General features: G+C 42.3%; 1 protein-coding gene across 1 annotated transcript in view; it reads left to right on the top strand.

The window, feature by feature from the left end:
- Nucleotides 1–2,751: 2,751 nt before the first annotated feature.
- Nucleotides 2,752–20,020, top strand: part of LOC104965788 (pro-neuregulin-2, membrane-bound isoform-like) — a 30,994-nt gene continuing 13,725 nt past the window's right edge. The window contains exon 1 of the mRNA XM_010794797.1: nt 2,752–4,218. Within this exon, the coding sequence (XP_010793099.1) occupies nt 3,807–4,218 (412 nt within the window). The 5' untranslated portion in view covers nt 2,752–3,806. The remainder of the gene's footprint in view (nt 4,219–20,020) is intronic.

Raw genomic sequence — 20,020 nt, forward strand, 5'->3', positions numbered from 1 at the left:
CTATCGCGAGACGAGAAGAGAGAAGAGGTTGAAAAAAGGAAAGTAGCTGTGCTCGGTGCTGCTGTACTGAAAGCGGGCTGCGTTCAAGACACTCACTCTGGTTTTACAACGTTTCACACAATTTTCACTTCATCCTTCTCTTTCGCCGTATATTGCAACTGAAAGTTAACCCCCACCCATGTGAGCCTCAAACACTGCAGTACTAACATCAAACATAGATAGATAGATAGATAGATAGATAGATAGATAGATAGATAGATAGATAGATAGATAGATAGATAGATAGATGGATGGATAGATAGATGGATAGATACATTGATAATGGCTGCACATTGAAGTACATAAATAACACCTGTTTGCATCCTGTTGAAAAAGTAATGACAGGACTGGAATAACATTCCTACCTGATAATTATTGGTTTGGGTCTTTCAGCACCACGGACAGCGATCCTGGACAGTCTCTTAAGAAGGACACATAAATAGAGAGAGCCAGGGAAAAGATACATTTCTGAATGAACAGTGGATGATAGCTGTATGAGTCTGAGGGAGGGGCTGATTCACTGTGAAGCATCATGAATCATTACCCTGTAATTGGACCTGCTTGCCTGCCACTGTTTCTCAATGGCCTTGAAAGGGTTTATCAGCTTAAAAGAAGAAGCAAAACGCCAACTGTTGGATAAAAACTACTATATTGGACATACAAGATGTCATTAATATTCATTTTTAAATTCACATTAAATATACAACCAAGGCATAATATTATCTTAACAGGTTTTAGAATGATGCTGATTTAGAATGATCTTTTCATGCAATATGAGTTCAGATTAGTAACGTCTTTTTCTTTCTTTTAGCACTTGTGTATTTCCAGTGTATTCAAGTGAGAATGAATCCTGTTTATAAGGGTCATATAAAGTACCACCACAATAACAATAAAACATACCAGGCGATGTTATGAGGTGTTTAGCCTTCATGGGCCTACAAAGGAGGAGCAAGTAGAAGAATGATGTGGGTGACTTGATGTTGATATGATGACAGTTTAGTAGGATTTGAAGGCTGGGAAATAATATTGATATAGTCTGGGAAAGGAACAACAAACCAAGTGTTTTAATTGTAAATGGACCAGCCTTTTTTCTTTTTGCAGATTTCCTAAATGAAATATATATAGACAAAATCATCATCATTAATAATACAATTCACAACAAGAAGAATATCTCATACACTCATTTGAGATCTGTTGAGTTGAGCTGGTGAAAGAAGGGCTGTTGACCTGTTAGCAGATCCAGTCAGGTCCATCTTTTTTTGAGTGGATAAATCACTGGTGTCTGTCAGCACCACGGACAGCGGAGGGTGGGCATAAAAACAGATTGAATTGAGTTTGTTTTGGAGTATTGCTTACAGTGTAGGAAATGATGGAGAGATTAATGGAAAAAGGGAATCAGGGACAAGACATCCTGACAGATGCATAGTAAAGTATTTTGGATAGAAAGTGTCCCATGATATACCTCATCAACACCCTGCTGAAATGAAGGTGCATCTCCAAAAACAGCTCCTCTGATAATTCCAAGCGTATAGTACCAGGGGAAACGGCAATTGGTGGCAGTCCTCCCCCAGGGTTAGTCAGCAGGAAAGGGTTTTTCCTCCCCTTCACTTTGTCAACAAATGATTTGCTCTCAAGGCTCATTTGGAAATTCCTAAATTGTGAGTGATGTCCCTGAATCGGTTTCTCTAATGAGTACATGAGCGCTTGAATGGATGAAGGAGAGATAGATCAGTTAATGGGTGGGCAGTGGGCGGAGACGGAGAAAGGTGGGAGTGGGTCACTGAACACATCACATACTCTTCAAATGCTTTGGTAATCCCAGGACTGGAAAAGCAATCATAGGAATAAGGAACCATCACAATTTGAAGATGAACCTCCACGCTTAATAGCGTTCAGCACCTTGGACAGCAAACAGGACAGAAACGGCTTTTTACTTTATCTAAAAGACTTGACCCTTTCGAACTTCGGTTAATATTTTACAGTCAACAAACCATATTGGCCTTCAATCTCTACGAGGTGTCATGTGACTGGCTTTGTTGGGGCCAGCACTAAACATGTCAAGCCATTCAGCACCATGGGAATAGCTCGTGATGGCCCTTCTGCTTGAGAAACTGGTGTGTGAGGCCATCATGTAGGTGCATACTGTGATGAAATGGCCTCTCACATTTTCTTCATCATCTATACTAAGAAAAATGCAGCCCATGTGTCCCCTATATGACATTATATTTGATCCCTTTCTCAGCATGGACAATGAAAGGCTTTCTGACCTCTACAGAAGGGCGTGCGGCTCCTGATAGAGAGTGAAAGGAGAATCTTATGAATGGCTTGATTGATTGATACACAGATGGAAGCAGGGGCAGCCCAAGCATATTGTGTAAAGCTCGCATTTCATTGGTGGAGATGTGTTCAATGAAAAAAGTGGTTTTATTAGCTGTAGCTGAGCAGGATTGGCAACAAATTTGCGTAGAATATCTTTCCAGCATAGCACCTTTAGGTTGGGCTAACTGATGCCCCCACTTGTTGCATTACAGAGTCGTACAACTGCACAGTTTTTCATAGCATAGTGAACTGCACTGACTCGCATAGGGTGGTAAATGTCAGCTTTTGGGTGTGCTTTCCTGCAGCGTGCGTATATATGAGTGAGAACATTTAAAGCTGAAGTCTCGTAACTCGCAGCTCGGTTCGCCACGCTGAGGAATCCATTGAGAGAATTTCGCAGCGTTAGTCATCGCGACAACTATCCGCAGTGTATGTAACAGTCGCCTATAGCCTCTCTTGCACATCTCGCACTGATCCACAGTGGGAGCCGCGCAGTGCTTGGCGACAGACGCACCGTGCACCGCTTGCGTGATTTCTCCCGCACCCACCACCCGCAGAGGTTTAACTCAGGCGGCCGGCATGCTCACACGCCGGTTGGGTCGGTGGCGGTGTGCCGGTGGGTGCCCGGGTCATTAGGGTGTTTGCGCAGGACGTGGCGAGCCGACGCCAGTGACCGGGCAGGTGATGTTTGCTCACGTAAACTGCTCGCGTATGATGAGGGGCGCAGGGGACGCATCTGGAGGTTGCGCGCTACTGTTGCATCGCCTCACCGGATAACCGCTGCTATCTCATCCTGTCCGTCTCTTCCTCCCCCGGTTTTTCTGTTCTTTTATTTATTTATTGTTTTGCTTACAGGAGAGGAACTATTTTCACGAGCGTAATAAGTGGATAAGGGACCCGACCTTGCGTTTGCGTGGAGTGCGTATCGTTTCTTGTGATTCCTCTGTACGCGCAAGCTGCTTTTTTTCATACCAGAGGCAATGCGCCCACCCATGCGATGCTAGCCTATTAGCTGGAGAGAGAGTGAGAGAGAGCGAAAGAGAGAGGGAGAGAGAGAGAGATAGAAGGAGAGAGAGAGAGAGAGAGAGATAGAGAGTGAGAGAGGTTTCAGCCCTGGATTCGAGAGGAGGCTAATTTACGAGTCTTGTTTTGCCTTTCAGGAAAAGGGGAGATAAGAGGGGGAGGGTGGTTGGTGAAGGAGAATGCAGCAATCACATTTTTAAGCATGCAGAAGCGGGCCGTTTCCCGTTCCTAGGCTGGTGTGTGTGTCCCCCATCCGAGGCCAGCAGCCGTATGGGGAGAGCAGCGGCAGACACAGATGGCATGGACACTTCCACAAGGTCTGCCGCTCTGCCCTGCCTGCTCTGCCGGAGCCCGTTCGCCGCCGTCTCTCTCTTCCAGCTCGCTCCGCCGCCCAGCAGCACTGCAGCACAGCACAGGCTGACGGCATGAGGCTTGATCCAGTGCATTTCTCCATGCTGGTCATCGGGGTCTCCTTCGCCTGTTACGCCCCGAGTCTCAACTCCCTCCAGGACCAGGCGTACCGATCCGCCGTGGTCATCGAGGGCGAGGTGCGCTCCTCCCCGGAGAACGTCTCCTCCCGGGAGCCCTACAGTGTGAATGTCAAAGTGCTGGACGTGTGGCCCGTCAACAGCGGCGGCCTCGAGAGGGAGCAGCTCGTGACCGTCGGGGACTTCGGCTCCGAGGCCCCGTGTACCACGGTGGAGAAGGACCACAGATATATATTTTTCATGGACCCCACAGCCGAGCCCTTGGTATTCAAGGCATCGTACGCCCCTGTGGACGCCAGCGAGCCGGAGCTGAAGAAGGATGTGGAGCGAGTGTTGTGCGAGGACTGCGGTAAGTTTAAGGCTTTCCCCCCTCTCCACCTGCCCTACACTCACACCGCACCATAGGGCCACTGAGGCTGCCATGGCGATGTAACGAGACAGTCACCGCTCTCTGGCTGCGCGTGCACGTGTTGAGCCTATACAGTGTTTCAGCGTGCGTACACATGTGCATGCGCGTTAGCCGGTTGACACTTTTTAATCCTGCATAACCCAAACTGAAATGAGAAGCAAGACAGCGTGTGTGAGTCTGTGTGTGTGTGTGTGTGTGTGTGTGTGTGTGTGTGTGTGTGTGTGTGTGTGTGTGTGTGTGTGTGAGTTTAACCCGGGCTAAACCACAAACAGGTTCCTTCAAAAGCCCTGATGATCAGGGGAGACTAAAAGTTCAGTGTGAGATCTGCATCATCACATCATCACTGTCTGCATCATGTGTAGGCTTAAGGTTGAACAGCAGTTAGTGTGTGTGTGTGTGTGTGTGTGTGTGTGTGTGTGTGTGTGTGTGTGTGTGTGTGTGTGTGTGTGTGTCAGAGATATAGGCAGAACATGTGAGGGGAAAGTTACCTACAGTCAGTTTTACATGTCAGATCTGCTGCTGTTATATCAGACTGTGCCATTGATGACTGCAGTGATGGGTAGTGGTAACTGTTAAAATGTCACAACTTGTTGCAGGTTTCCACCATTGCCATCTAAAATGTTGCTTTAAATAATAATAATAAATAACTAATTTATATGAGAAGTGGCTAAAACTAAATGTAAAGCAGCTGGCCTGTCTGTTGAAGTTATTGTCAACAGGATGGCTTTTATGAAAAGAACAATCTGAATACAAGACAAGGAAAGAAGATTCAAGATGAGGGTTGAGCACTTTTTCTCTTTACTTTCTGACATTTCCTCCCTTGGTTTCTCTCCGTCAGAGAGGTAAAAAAAACTTGAATTGACCCTTTACTTACAAAAGGGAAAAGAAAAGTTTCAGAACTGTCTACTTAGTTCGTATAAGACATAAACGGAGCTCTAGACACTGATACTTGTACATCATTACATCTGCTAGTTACTCTCAGGTATCTTATACTTTTAACTACAGTGCAATCCTGTGACCACCTATGTGGCAAGAAGTACACTATACCTGGATTTCCCCTGCTACACAAAAGAGAGGGGAATTACATTTTAACTGTGGAAATATTGAACATTTCCCCAATACGAGCCTTAAGACCATCACTGTGGACATCATCACCTTTGTCATGGTCATTTAAATACATAAACTTTAAAACAATGCGGTTAAACATACATTCATTTGGTTCAAACAATGAATCACCGTCATTTCCATGCAAACCACTGGCACCTGTAAAGTGTTCAATCCTGACAGGAAGTAACTCAGAAGTCTCAACAAAGGGTTCATCCAGCGTTTGAGCTAACAGCGTGATGTTCTATTTTTACCTCTGTGTCATGCTAAAATTATCCAGTCATTTATTTATGACAGGGCTGTTGCAATCAGGCTTCTGTCTAAAGCCCATTTGTGCAGGCAAGGCGTAAGCTCAGGAGAGGAGATACCCACTTATGAGCTGAATCATCCCGCGCACACGCTAATACGCACACGCACACACACACACACACACACACACACACACACACACACACACACACACACACACACACACACACACACACACACACACACACACACACACACATACCGAAAGCAAGAGAAACAGGGAGAAGACTCAACCTAATTAGAGACTGCAGAGTGTGTGCTGCTGACACATAACATGCACTGTGGCAACCAGTGGCCTCTGAATGTCCACAGCGTTATAGGAACACAGCTTTTGTCGCCTCCATTTCTTTCATAGGGTTGGCTGGATTCATCTGACAAAACTTGACAAAGAAATACAAAATCTAAGGCCCAAATTAGTCACACAGTCAACCAAAAAAACGTATCACTTGCAATTGGTAGCCCTGAATGTTTCATGAAAAAAATATTTCCACTCCATTTCTTCAGAGAAAAATGCTATGATGAAGCAGTCAGGACCCAGTTCAACAGGAAACAGATATTTTAATATGGATAGCCTTTATCCATTCAATAATTGGCCATTATGATCTTAGCCAACTACTATTTCTGAAAGTTTCAGTCTTTTTTAAATGCTTTTCTCCTTCCAAGAAACATGTAGTCAACGCAAGATTTAAAGTGGCTCTTTTGTTTTATTCCTTCATATCAAGAAACCCAAAGAATCTACATTTTGTGTTAGTTGACTAAAAATATCTTTTGTTAAGGAAAACCTTATTTCATATTTCACAATTGAAATGTATCTATGTAAGATACAGAAACCTCTTGTAAATAATCCCCCTCTGCAAAATGCCAACAACAACTGCTTATTGGCCCGGCCTCCTCTCCGTTGCCACACTGACACTTTTCATTGGGCGGATGCACAAATGTCAGAGCAGCCGGCGAGTGAGCTACGACTCTTGGCCGGTGATCAGGCCGGAGACGTGCATGAGAGGATATTGGAGAAGAATTTAATTTGGACAGAAGTAACTGCAGTTTAAAGATGGAATGAGGCAAGGGGCGTGTCAGAAGACACACACCCTGAGCACAACCAATCACAAACCTGTTCTAAACACAGTCGGCAAATCTCAGCCGATCTGTTGTAATGCCCACTTCTGTACGCACCCCTATTTAACACACTTTTATCACGGTCACGCTTTCTTCTACAGTGGCTAATATCTGCTTTTTTAAAATTATATATGAAAACCTGTGCTGCTGTTTTCTTGAACAAGGGTATAACTGAGAATTGTGTTTTTACGTTTGATTTCATACAGTTTTATGGTAAAATTGTTATCCGTTATTTTGGAAACTCTTGAATGTGAGTAGTCATTAGTATGAGGTGCTTCTGTCCCCTCTCACTCACTTTGAAAACCCAGTGACATGGAGTGTTCGGTGTTAAATGCTGAATTAGGAGGGATAGAAGAGCTTGATACATCTTGGTAAGGAACAACAACATTGCAGCTGTTTTGTACTCGGTGGCAGAGGTACTAAAAGCTCAACAAACGTGTTGAATATTTGATCATGCCATGCCAGTAAAAACTCAACTCTTATATTTTTTTATATTGTGTTTATCAAGACCTATACACAAGCATTTGCTACAGCTGGAGTGCAGAACAATTACAATGTAAAGCTTACATTACATTATGACCATTTACTACGCTTTTCTGGAAGAACCTCTGGTTTCACTTGCTAGTATAACATCATTGCAGAATGCAAACAGTAATATAGGACAGCAAACGAGTGTCCATCCAAGCTACATCCCTCAGTTGACTTGCCTTTAGCACCTGTTTGACAGACTTTTCTATATGTTTTCTTGATATGTTTTGGGCTACACAAATATGTAGAAGCCACAGGATGTCAGCTCTGTTAACCTCAAAGCACACTATGATATGTTATATTTGATCATATCTGTTTAAAACAACAGGTTGTTAGGTTCATGTCTTGATATATTTGTTTACAGCAGTCAGAAGTTAGAAGACCCCCTCACTGTGAGAAATAATTGAGACAGTCATCTTTTTCCGAAGCGAGCTAATGCGTTGGTGAGTAAAGTCAGGATTCTTTTTAATCAACGTCAAATCACAATTCCATGTAGGTTTTTGCAAGACGGAGGTCATAGTGTTTAGGCGGGTCAACATACACAGGACTTTCAACCAGCTGTTCGAGTCCCTTTTGAAACCGTTAGTCAAAATGGACTTTGTTTGGTTCACGTCTTAACTTTAATAACGGAACAAATACTTTTATGTCAGGCCAACCCATGATATTTTACTAGACCTAACCAAGCAATTTTGTTGAGTTTTTGTTGGAGATTAACCGTTTAAAACTAGTCCAGGAGGAAATACGTTTCCCCCTCGAATGCGTAATTGCGAATGAATTCCATGAGTTTTAAGAACATTTAATTTTCCACTTTTTCCACTTCACCCTCAATCCAATCCTCTGACCAAAACTTAAGAGGCAAAACAGATCAGACTTTGTAGAGACGTCTGCAACATCATGCTGTGAGAGAACAGAGTACAAACTAATGTGGAATCCAAGGCTACAGTAGTTTAGAAATTGATAGGGAGTCTTTGTTCTTTCTTGAGCTACTCAAGCCATATATCTGTCTCCACTGAGCTCCACTGGCCTTTCCCTCACTCAGAAAAACATCACTGAAGTTTGGATGGCTCACACTCCCTTCTTAAAAAGTACAAAACCAGTCCTATCTTACATCCCCGGCAGTGTAAAGCGTAATGTAGGTCTCCTCTGATCACCGCCGTTGACATGCCTTTTGAGAAACATTGACAGTTTCTTCCTAAAATAGCGTTATCTGATGCTCAAACATGCTCCTGTCACTGATGCTGTATCTAGTGCTGCATACCTCAACTCCCCCCCTCTCTTTTTCTGTCTCGCTCCTCATGCTGTAGCTGACTGTAGCTGAAGTGTGTGGTTCAGCTTATTCCTGCCCTGCTGTCAGTCAGCCACAGAGGAGGAGAGAAGCAGAGAGGGAGGGAGGGAAAGTGGGGGAGAGATCTTTAGATTACAAATAGATGCCGCAATAATGCATGTGTAAGACTTCCAAAAATAGCCAGGGCCTGTTTTTCACCTCATTGACAGTAATGACACTAAGTTCAGGGCTAGTTTTATTGAGCCTGCACTTTTTAAAAAGTATAGGGGGCAACGGGGGACGTTTTACAGGGAAGTAGAGCTTGGGAATTCGGGGAGTGAAGTGAATTTACACGGGGAGCAAAATACAAAAACGTTTTATTAATAGGTCTAATGGCATGGTTCGTCAAAAGTAGGCCCGTTCAAATCAATTGTAACCAAGTATATAGATAACTTTTTTTTTTTTAAACCCTTAGACATATTTCTGCCTCTCTTTCCCATTAGTAATGTTGTTAGTTAGTTAGTTAGCGAGCTCACCAAACAGCACATTTCACACTGTACGTAGTTGAAAAATGAATCGGTTTATGTGGAAAATGAAGGGATTATTTCCACCTATAATACGGCAAATACAGCTGGAGCAAATAACCTTTATATTTCCAATTTATTCTAGTAATTTCTAATAAATTCCTGTTAGCCCCATGGAAACCAACCTGCTGATTTGTTTATCATCATTACTTGAATTACCTAACATTTTGAGATACATGAGTTTTAACTTAGAATATGGTGTGTTTTGCATGTCGGATATGGAATTATAGTCAGCCAAACCACGTAGACTGGTTTGGAATTATCCTCTTATTAAGCTCAATAATTGATCATGGTGTATGTACCTTACTTTAACAACTATTTGTGGTTAGGGTTAGGTTTTACTTTGAGTAGTGGCTGTTGCTGTCACATTTAGGTGGCCAAGTGTGTCCAAAACACAACACCTGTCCTCACAGAATTGATCTGGCAACCTGTGCTACTGTAGATGTGGCACTGCATTCTTCAAGGAATATTTACAGTATATAGCTTCTGTTGAAACCTCAGTCATTTCATTAAATCTTCTGCTTATTTATAGATAAATCAAACTATTTTATCAAGTTTTGGAGGTCCGGATTGAACAGAGTCCGGCAAATCCTTATTTCAGTGTTTATGCTAAGCTACTCTAACCATGCCTGAACTTCAGCTCTTTAAAGCATGACATGGGACCTTTAAACATTCAAACATGAGAAAGGTTACACTGTTCTTATCTCACTCTCAGAAAGAAAGCGAACAAGAACATTTGCTTTTAAATATCAAACTACTCCTCAGTTACAACTCTCAAACTAGCAACCAGTCTGACGTCTATGATTTCTTTCCTAAATTGAAATTCAGGTGCATGCAAAATGTGTATAATTACGTCTAAATGGTATCAAATGCGTATAGAAAGTGTAATTGCAGATCATACATACGAGACTATGCAGACTGTGTTTGCATGTGCGTAACACCAGCACCTTATCAGCGGCTGTATAATTTCTCTGGGCTAACGTGCACGCGGCTGCCTCTCAGCTCAGACTCAGCTCAGTGTGTACAGCAGCTGGAGGCAGAATCACTGTGGCATTGATCTCCAAATCCCAGAATTAGGAGAATTTTGCTCTGGTGCTGCATGTCAAAACAATCCCTGCAAGGAAGCACAGCCAAGGCCACAACCTGGTACAAACTGTCAAAGCAACCCCTGTGTATTTTCATTAAGATGCGAACACCCTTTAGTTCTGCAGTGAATAATTGTCTCTGTTAGCCGGGGATGACAGCGAGGTGTTTTTAAAGGCATCATCTGAATCTGAGTCAGTGCATGAATCACATGATCTGCTGTTTGTACCCGGGACAACACTTTGGGAATTCTTTAATTAAGAGACATTCCATCCGGGCGCCTGGAAGCTCACCATTATGGCAGAGTGGGTTCATGTCTGGCCAAGGGACCTTTAATCTCTCCCCCTGCCTTTCAGGTCTATTGAACTATACAATTGAAGCCAGAATGCCCGAAAAATAAACAAAAAAGAATTGAAAAATGCATTCCACATTGAGACAGAGACAAGGTAGCGCTTAGACTAACGTGCATTTATATTAAAGCAGATGCAATAGGTTTACTGGGGGAATTAGTGACTTGACAGGTCTGTGTGTGTGTGTGTGTGTGTGTGTGTGTGTGTGTGTGTGTGTGTGTGTGTGTGTGTGTGTGTGTGTGTGTGTGTGTTTGTGTTTGTGGGTGCTGTGAGAGGTCTCTCACTTGCCTGTCTATTCCTTTACCCCTCTTTGTAGCGTTATCTGTGTCTATTTCAGACACCCTCTGTGTGTCAGTTTCTCTTCTGTCTCTTCCACTGTCCTTGTCTCAACAAACACACACACACACACACACACACACACACACACACACACACACACACACACACACACACACACACACACACCACACACACACACAAGAACACACATGCAGATGTACTGCACACGCACCACCCACACACTAATGCGGCTGCCGCTGCACACACCCTCCTCGCTGCATCAGCAAAGTGCCTGTTTCATACAGGATGGACTTATCTTGCTCGGATTATTCCACCGCAGAATTGGATCAGACGTCAAATTCAGAATTGAATAATTAGAAATGTTTATGCCAAGAACGTGTCAGTTTGGATTCCACATAAAACGTTTAAAAACTGACAAGTTTGCTGCTGTTTCAATAAATCTGAGTTGTTTTCACCGTTTCCTTGGAAAGTCTTTGAGGGGTTGGCATGCAGTCAGCGACCGCCTGATATTCATGAAGTTGTAAAATGCCATTTTCAACTGTCACTGGTGGTAACGCTTCATGAGCATGAACTGCTTTCTCTCTCTTTTCCAAGGTGCTTTGGAGCAAGGCTGTTCTAGTCCATGTATACACAAGGACTAGTGTTTCTGAAACAGAGAATGTGAGCTCTGCAAACATTTCTCTGGGCGGTAAAAGGGTTAAAACTTTGGTTCTATATCAGGCTCGGAAAGGCGTGGGCTATCTTTATCTTTCTTTGTTGTGGCGATCTTTGATTGTGACAGGTGGAATATCTTCATCTGTCTTCCAGATGTCCTCCTCTGCCTCTCTGGATGTTATCTCTGAACTATTATAAGCTTGTGGTAGATACTTCCTGTGTGTACTATATGTTTGGTTTTTCAGAGAACAAGTGGATGTGTTTTTCTTCTGAGGCAACATTCTGCTCATGAATTGAGTAGATGTTGGCAGTACATTGCCTAATTTTAACTTATGAAACAATATTTCTGCTTCCCTTGTCAGTTGGTTTCGAGATATTGAAGTTTGTCGTTTGTGATTTGGCAATCACGCCGCAATTCGAACAACTCCCAAGATTGATTTTGCCTCATTTCTATCTGCAAGGAGGTACAACAGTGTAGATTTGGAGCTGCGCAGCAGGTGCTTCACCATCATCTCTAATAAAAGCACTGGTTCTTTGCACATTGCAACTTGAGAGGGGAAATTCAGATGCTGTATATTTGAATCAAATTGTTTTTGTAATCGAGGAATATATAAATTCTCTTTATTTGTCTTCAGGAAGACAAATTATTCTTAAAAAAATATGGTTGGCTTTAGCGTTTATTTATAATATGTAGATTATGTTTTAACCAATTAACAATGGACTAGTTTTATTGGTGAAAAGACACCAGGTAGCGCAAAGAAAGAAAGATGTGGATATATGTACAAGGTGCAGCCATACTCTCACAGAATGCTGCGTCCCTGTTTATCCATATACCCTTTTTATTTGTTTTTGGAATAATGAATGTGAAATTATATTTTCTTTGCCATCAATTTGCTACAGCCAGTTCAGTCAAGCCGCTCATCCAACTATTCCTGAGGTGCAGGCGTTTCAGGATTGTGTAGAAAACCACACAGGCCTTTACGTTAATCAGTCAACTATACCGTATTTCTTATACTTTAACCACAACGGAAAAATGAACGCACATCCACTTGAACAGAAACTGATATCATATTGTTTTTCTTTCCTTGGTTTGCTTAGAGCTCAATCATTCCTAGTTTAGTTGTAAATGCGAAATGGTTACAAACATTACGCTTTATTTTTTAAAGGTTTTGAAATGTCAAGTTTTTGCCAAACAGCAGTTCTTGGCCGGGTTTGATAGCTTGCTTTAAGAAATGCATTCTATAACAATTGACCAAATAAGAAACTAACCTAATCTCGGTATCAGAGTATAAAAGTAATCTAATTATGCAATTTCTTAATTATAAAAAATATCACCAGACCTGCCTTTCATTTATTTCCGGCAAATATTTATTTGAGCAAACATGTAGGAAAACGTATTTGTAGGGAATTCATCAGCGTGAATGATGGGAAACAGAAAGGACCCCAAGGTGTATGCGATTCTTTATTCTGCACTTCTTTCAGAGTTGTCGTCCTTCCTCTCATTGGTCCAGGATGTTATTACCTTTATTATTGTCATTACCTCATTCACTGCCTGTGTCCATTAGTGTCATCCATGTATACACCATGTGTCAGCTGGGTAGCAGTGCACACATTTCAGCCTTAAACAAACTGTGTGCTGTTTTGCTTATATCCTCAGTATTTCTCATGTATAAAACATTTTTAAATATAAAAAAATAAAACAGGTGTGTCTATTGCTGTGTTTAACTGCAATTACAAGACTAAGACAAAATGCACAGCATTTTATCTTTTGTTTTTCATATTGTTCTGACTTTAAAAAATAAGCTGATCATTTGAATTAATCTTGTGTGAAGCGGTGAAACTGCTGTTTTCACCACAAGGCTCTTTTCACCAAATCACGGTGAGAAAAAAAATGAATTGCATATAATGTGAAAGTAGCTTTATTCCCCTTTTTGTGTACTTCATACAGGCATCATATTTGCTAAAAAGAAAAAAGTGTCAACTATGGTCTCCTAATAACTGACTGGAAAGGACACAACACCATTTGAAAATGAGGTAGTGTCTCTTTAGCGGCAGTAAATGAGCAGCCTGTCCAGGGAAAGTTGGAATTGGTTATAATAAATCTTTTGTTGCTCTTGTCTTTTTGATGTGAAGCATCACAGGCCGAGCGGCTGATAGAAGAGCACGCAGTGATCAGTTCACTGAGGTTACAGCACTGAGGGCTTCTGGGAATTCATTTTCAATTATAAAAACGGGTTCTTCTCACTGCCATTTAGTTCTGCCAACATGCAAAGTTGCCAAGTGCAGATTTCATCCTTAGCAAACTATTGTCAGTGTAGCACGTTTATTCGTGTGGGTATGGAAATGCCAACGGGACGTAAAAGCACAGCAGTCAAACCAAAGGCCAAGGTGCTGGTGAGACTTCATTTTGTTTCAGATCTCACATGTAATTAGGTATCATTTGACATCATGAATGGAGACATTTCTCTTTCAATACAATAGAGAGAAAACTAGAATTCCTTCAGGTGAGCAGTTTGCTCAAAGGTCTCAGTCAAAGCAGGTTTAAATGTTTGGTTGCGCAATTCTTAAATGGGCCTTATTTAGCTTTTATGGGTTTTTCTATCTTTCCTGTGGCTGGTTATATAGGTTTTAGTGCATGTAAATGGTCTGCAAAGGCAAACATCCCTTTGTTCCCTCCAGAAGGAGTTTCTCTCCCAAACACTCCCCCCTCCTGCCTGCAACTCCTCAATCCAACTCTTATGTTTACTTCTGTTACATTGACATCACTATGTAAGCCTCACGCTTCAATTGGACTAGCCTCCAACATAATGTAATCCAACACATTCTACGTGATAGGACATCTCTAAGTGGTTGACCAATCACAACAGAGCCAGCCAGCTAACCAATCAGAGCAGACTGGGCTCTGGTTTCAGACAGAGGGTGAAAAGAGGTGCTGCAGCACAGGCAGTATGATAAAAATAAAGAGCTTTTTGAACATTAAATACAAATATGAACCAGAAGATGATGCAAAGTTGGCCCCCCTTAGTGAACATAAGTATGCAGAATTCTTAAAACAAAAAAACGTTTCCCAACAGAGCTTATTCTTCAGGATTTCATGTTGGTTCCTTATGCTTCTATTCTTTTTATCAAACACTGCGTATTCTTATAAACAATGTACACATCATGAAGGAACAACCTCAACATATCAGCTATCATGATATATGAATACAGTTATACACTTCTTCTGAAGGTAACATACTAGCATGACTGACAACTTGAATTCAAGTACCAGGCAAGTTTCATCATAGCATTGCTTAGGTTTTTTTTCGTAAAACCTTGTTTTCATATCATTATGAAAAAAGCACTGAGCAAGACAAATCAAATGAGTTACTATTGCCAGAGGATTGTAATCTAACATAACCAAATAATGGCATAATCAAATGAAATCTACTATAATGGACCTCCTGGTAAAGAAAACATGCCGTATGTTGGCAATGGAGCGGATTCAACAATCAAAAAACGAAAGACCAGAAAAAAGCTCCAGTGAGTGCAGTGTGATGAAGAACAGTCTTGCAAGCCTTTGAGAAACAAATAATTGCTCGTCTTGAACAAATAAGCTGATAAAGATCTGACTTTCTTAGCTTGTGTCCATTTTGTGAAAAGTAAGGCAAAAATGACAGACATGATTAATTAGGCTGTGGCTTAGGCTGTCTCCCAGGTAATAATTACAGTCTGTACAATATTTACATTTCTACCTTTTAAATCAAAGTTGTAGGGAAATTGCAACACTTTTAAATAGCTCGTTGTTGTTGTGAATACATCTTAGTCAAAAGCTGTGAAGCCTTAGATTATATGTCTCGGGAGAGAAATACTATTCACAAAGTAACGTTTAAAATCTCAGAATGCATTTATAAGAGTCCAATGGGCTATGAAACACAAGCAGTCAGACAAGTTGAAAACAATCAGCTATATCAACCACAATTGATACAACAGAAACAAAAGCGGAACCAACATAAATACCACTTGGTATTTATTTTTGATACATATTTAGCTCACAACCAATAGGAAATGTGTGATCAAGTTATTATAAAATACACACTCGCAAAATAATGCAGTCTTGATGATTGTCTTGTATTTTGAATTTCTTTGACCGCTTTTGTGTGATCCATTCACTGTTAACGAAATGCCAGATTTTTCAACAGTTCTCTCATATTTAGGTATGTCGTATGCAGACATGTAGAGATGTGTGTCATCAGCGCATCACAAAACCGACACAGTAGGGATGCGCATCTCCATCACTGAGGCCGATGCGATGCACATCTCGATACGTTGCCACGATACGATACATTAACGATACATTTGAAACACCAGGCGATCCGATACGATTCGCCCCAGTTCGATACGATTTGATTCAACATTATGCGATACGGGGCGATACGATGCGATTCAACGATTCAACACGATGCAAAATAAAGATACTTCAATATGGTACGACAGAGGATTTTAGTTGTATTCCTTATATGCAGCAAATCATAAATTAACAAAAAAGTGCTTTACATATTTGGCACTGCACATCCCATCATGCTGTTTATCTTTTTACCTTTTTTACCTTAAAAAACTCTCCAGAGTACAGTACAATTGTATAACACCTCACAGTTAAACTATTTAAGGATGCGTTGCCCATGATTAACAATGTGCAAATAACAACTACCATAGTGCAATGCCCATACGGCTGCCAGCCTGATGTGCTTAACACTCATTCATAGGCTCACCAGTGAGCAGAACACAGTGGTTTCCATATGAACAATAAAACATACAAATAACCTTTCACAAACAGCTCTGTAATAACTGCTTACAGTAAGGAAGACATGTAAACTATGATTGGCCGTCACAGGCTGCTGTAAACTAAACATCACTCTCTCTGACAGAACACCTCACTGAGTGATTTAACTCATACAGTTGCAAGAAAAAGTATGTGAACCCTTTGGAATTACCTGGATTTCTGCATAAGTTGGTCTCTTTATGTGCGTCGCTAAGTTCCTCGTACTACTTGTGTACTTTAAAGCGGCACGGCATCGTTAACAATTTGCGAGAGATTTTTCAAGTTGTTCTTCTTTCTTGAAAAATCCGATGTGTTGCCAAACGTTTGATTTGTAGGTATTTTTCGGTGCGCTGTGTTTCTCTTTCTCCTCGATTTCCATGTTTGTTGATAACTGAGACTCTAGGCCTCCGTAGTGCGAAGCAAATATCAAAGATCGTCTCTGCTGAGCGTTGACAAGATGAGGGGATTTTATATGAATTAATGTTTTTTTTACCGATGCAAAGAAGCTACAATCGATGCATCGCAAGTTCAACCCAAACTGCAGCCGATGTGCACTCTTTCAACCGGTGCACTCGCATCTTGAACGTTTATGCCGGTGCACCGATGCAAATCGGTGAATCTTAACATCCCTACGACACAGTCGTTTCAAATAATTTAAGATATTTACAGTAAAAAAAGGTTGTACAAATGGGACCCAGCACAGTACCCAATTACATATTTGTTTTGTCTTTCAAAGCTGCAGTAGGGCTCCATATTCTCTCAAGGCCTCTTCATTGGCCTCTCAAAGGGGCAGTGGGATCTTTCTTCTGAAGAATCTTTAGCTCCTTGTGGAGGACAGATGTGATCAATGCTTCAATCCTCTTATCAGGAGAGTTGTGTCTTTTAGTCTGCTTTACAAGCCAGCAGTTAATGGCGTGTGTGAGGAAGGTGGGGGGGTTGATGGGTGAGATGAGAGGTGAGAAATGGTGGGGTGAGGGGTGGAGGATAAGAGAGGCGAGAGGCGAGATGGATGAAAACAGGAAAGGAGGTGAGAGGGTAGGGGGAGAGATGGATGAATGAGAGGTGAAAGGAGGGAAAGAATAGAAAGTGTTGTGGACGGGGGGCAGGAAGAGAGATGGAAAGAAAAAGATAAATGGAGGACAGGTGGAGCACCGAACGACTCGCACACGACTCCGAACCCTGAGAAAGAAAAAGAGGAGGAAGGAGAGACTGAGAGAATAGCTTTTCCTCACCGTGCTGCCCGCAAGCCCTTCATTAACTATTCATGACCAACTCTGCACATCCTTTCTATCTATCTATTTATCTATCTATCTATCTATCTATCTATCTATCTATCTATCTATCTATCACTATAGATATCTAAATATCCTATACATATCCTTCTCCCTCTTCCTCTATACCACCCTCATTTCTCCCTATGTGTGTTGTTGTGTAGCCCCATTTCTGATGAATCTGAAGGGTGTGTTTATTTATACGCAAATAGATCTCACTGCAGCCAGTAGAACAATGCACAACACCAGCCATGAGAGACAAGGTCATGTCAGTGTGTGTGTGTGTGTGTGTGTGTGTGTGTGTGTGTGTGTGTGTGTGTGTGTGTGTGGGTGTGGGTGTGTGTGTGAGTGTGTGTATCAGTATATACGATGTTTGTGTGTGTGTGTGTGTGTGTGTGTGTGTGTGTGTGTGTGTGTGTGTGTGTGTGTGTGTGTGTGTGTGTGTGTGTGTGTGTGTGTGTGTGTGTGGGTGTGTGTGTGTGTGTGGGTGTGGGTGTGTGTGTGAGTGTGTGTATCAGTATATACGATGTTTGTGTAACTACAAAAAACAGAAAGGGGGGGAAAGGCTATGATTGATTGACACTACCTCTTGCAAGCGCACACACACAACCACATCAAATGTTTATTTTTCTCAAATGAGAATGTGACAGGCACACATTTCCCAGAATTCTCTGTTCGCGACACACTTACACACACAGAGGGTTGCCCTGGGTTTGGTATTGCTGCTGTGCAGGTTAGCTGGGTGAAACTGCATGAGGGCCTGTTGTGACTGCTATCATTCAACAACCAGTGCTCATCTCTCTCTTTCTTTCTTCCCTTCCTCCCTCCTTTCCTCTCACACACTCTCTCTTTCTCTCGCAGTCTCTCCTACTCTTTCTCAATCTTTTTTTCCCCTTTCTTACTGCCTTACATCCTCTCTATCTACTGCTCCCTCCCTGGTTTCCATGGTGACAGCTGTGCGCTGCAGAAATCACACTGATCGGAGAATGAGATAGAAGGAGCTTCTCTCTTTTATACATGAACACACACACGCAGGCACTTACAAACACACACATTTGAACATTTGAACACATACAACAAATATAAAGCATAGTGTGTTTTGCAGATTCCTCCATTATGACACACATGGGGTTCTTCTCTATGCATTTATGAATGTAGTCTTTTCTAGCTGTCTCACATGACAGTGAGCTGACAGACACACACACACACACACACGCACGCACGCACGCACGCACGCACGCACGCACGCACGCACGCACACACACACACACACACACACACACACACACACACACACACACACACACACACACACACACACACACACACACACACACACATACGCGTTTAGCCCATGTGGGCAGGCATGTTGCTGATCGTGCCTTCTAGTGGTGCCATACCTGTCTGCGAACACACCTAATTGGCTTGGCTTCCATATCACTCTCTACTATTGGATCATGCTTAGCAAGAAATCAGATCAATTTTGTTGATGCCTGCTTTGCTGGACACAGAGAGAGAGAGAGAGAGAGAGAGAGAGAGAGAGAGAGAGAGGGAGGGAGGTAGGGAGGAAGAGGGAGGCCTGGGGAAAGGAAGGGAGGGAGCATCAGGTGACCTTGAAAGACGGACCTCTTGATGGACGGCTGATGGGAGCGCTGGTCACGTGTGATTGGTTAGTGGAGCGGGCCGGTCTCAGGCTATTGGCCAGACAATGCTGTCCATTTGTGGCAAACCCCCCCCCCCCCGTGCTCTCACTGAGGAATTCTCTCATCACCCAGTGTACAGAAGGCTTGGACCAGCAACTTACATTGCACACACACACATTCAATACACAGTTAGACAATCACACGGATCCATCAGCAGACAATTCAATGCTCACGTGCCCACCTGTGCGTCACATGGAACACACATTCATGCAGATTCGTGTACAGTGCTGTGGAAATCTCTGTGGAAATTGCAGCTGCAGAATTAGACTTGTTAGGGCCTGCTCGGTGCCTGTGGTGTGTGGGATGTGTGAATCTCTAATTGTGTTGGTGCACATGTATTTCACAGTCTCTCCCTCTCTCTTTGTGCATAACATAAATTGTTGTGCAGGCTTTGCTTTTTTTTTAAATTGTCTGCAGTGGTACGACTATTTCCTTATCAAACTGCACCTCAAAGACAACATTTAAAGTCCATTTAAAGTCTATTTCTGTTTCATCCACAATATTTCTTCTGTGCTTGTTAGCGAGCAGTGCTGCCAAAAAAAAGGCTGTTTTTGCGAGACCTTAGAAGAAGTTTTGAAAGGGCCCACAGGATTTATAAGCGGACTTGGATGTTCTCCAGTCTATTCACTAATAATTGTACAGGTAAGAAATAAAGTGGATGGTAAATAGGGTTTC

The sequence above is a fragment of the Notothenia coriiceps genome, unplaced genomic scaffold (genome assembly GCF_000735185.1).
Source record: "Notothenia coriiceps isolate Sejong01 unplaced genomic scaffold, NC01 NC01_scaffold00037246, whole genome shotgun sequence".
NCBI classification, from domain to species: Eukaryota; Metazoa; Chordata; class Actinopteri; order Perciformes; family Nototheniidae; genus Notothenia; species Notothenia coriiceps.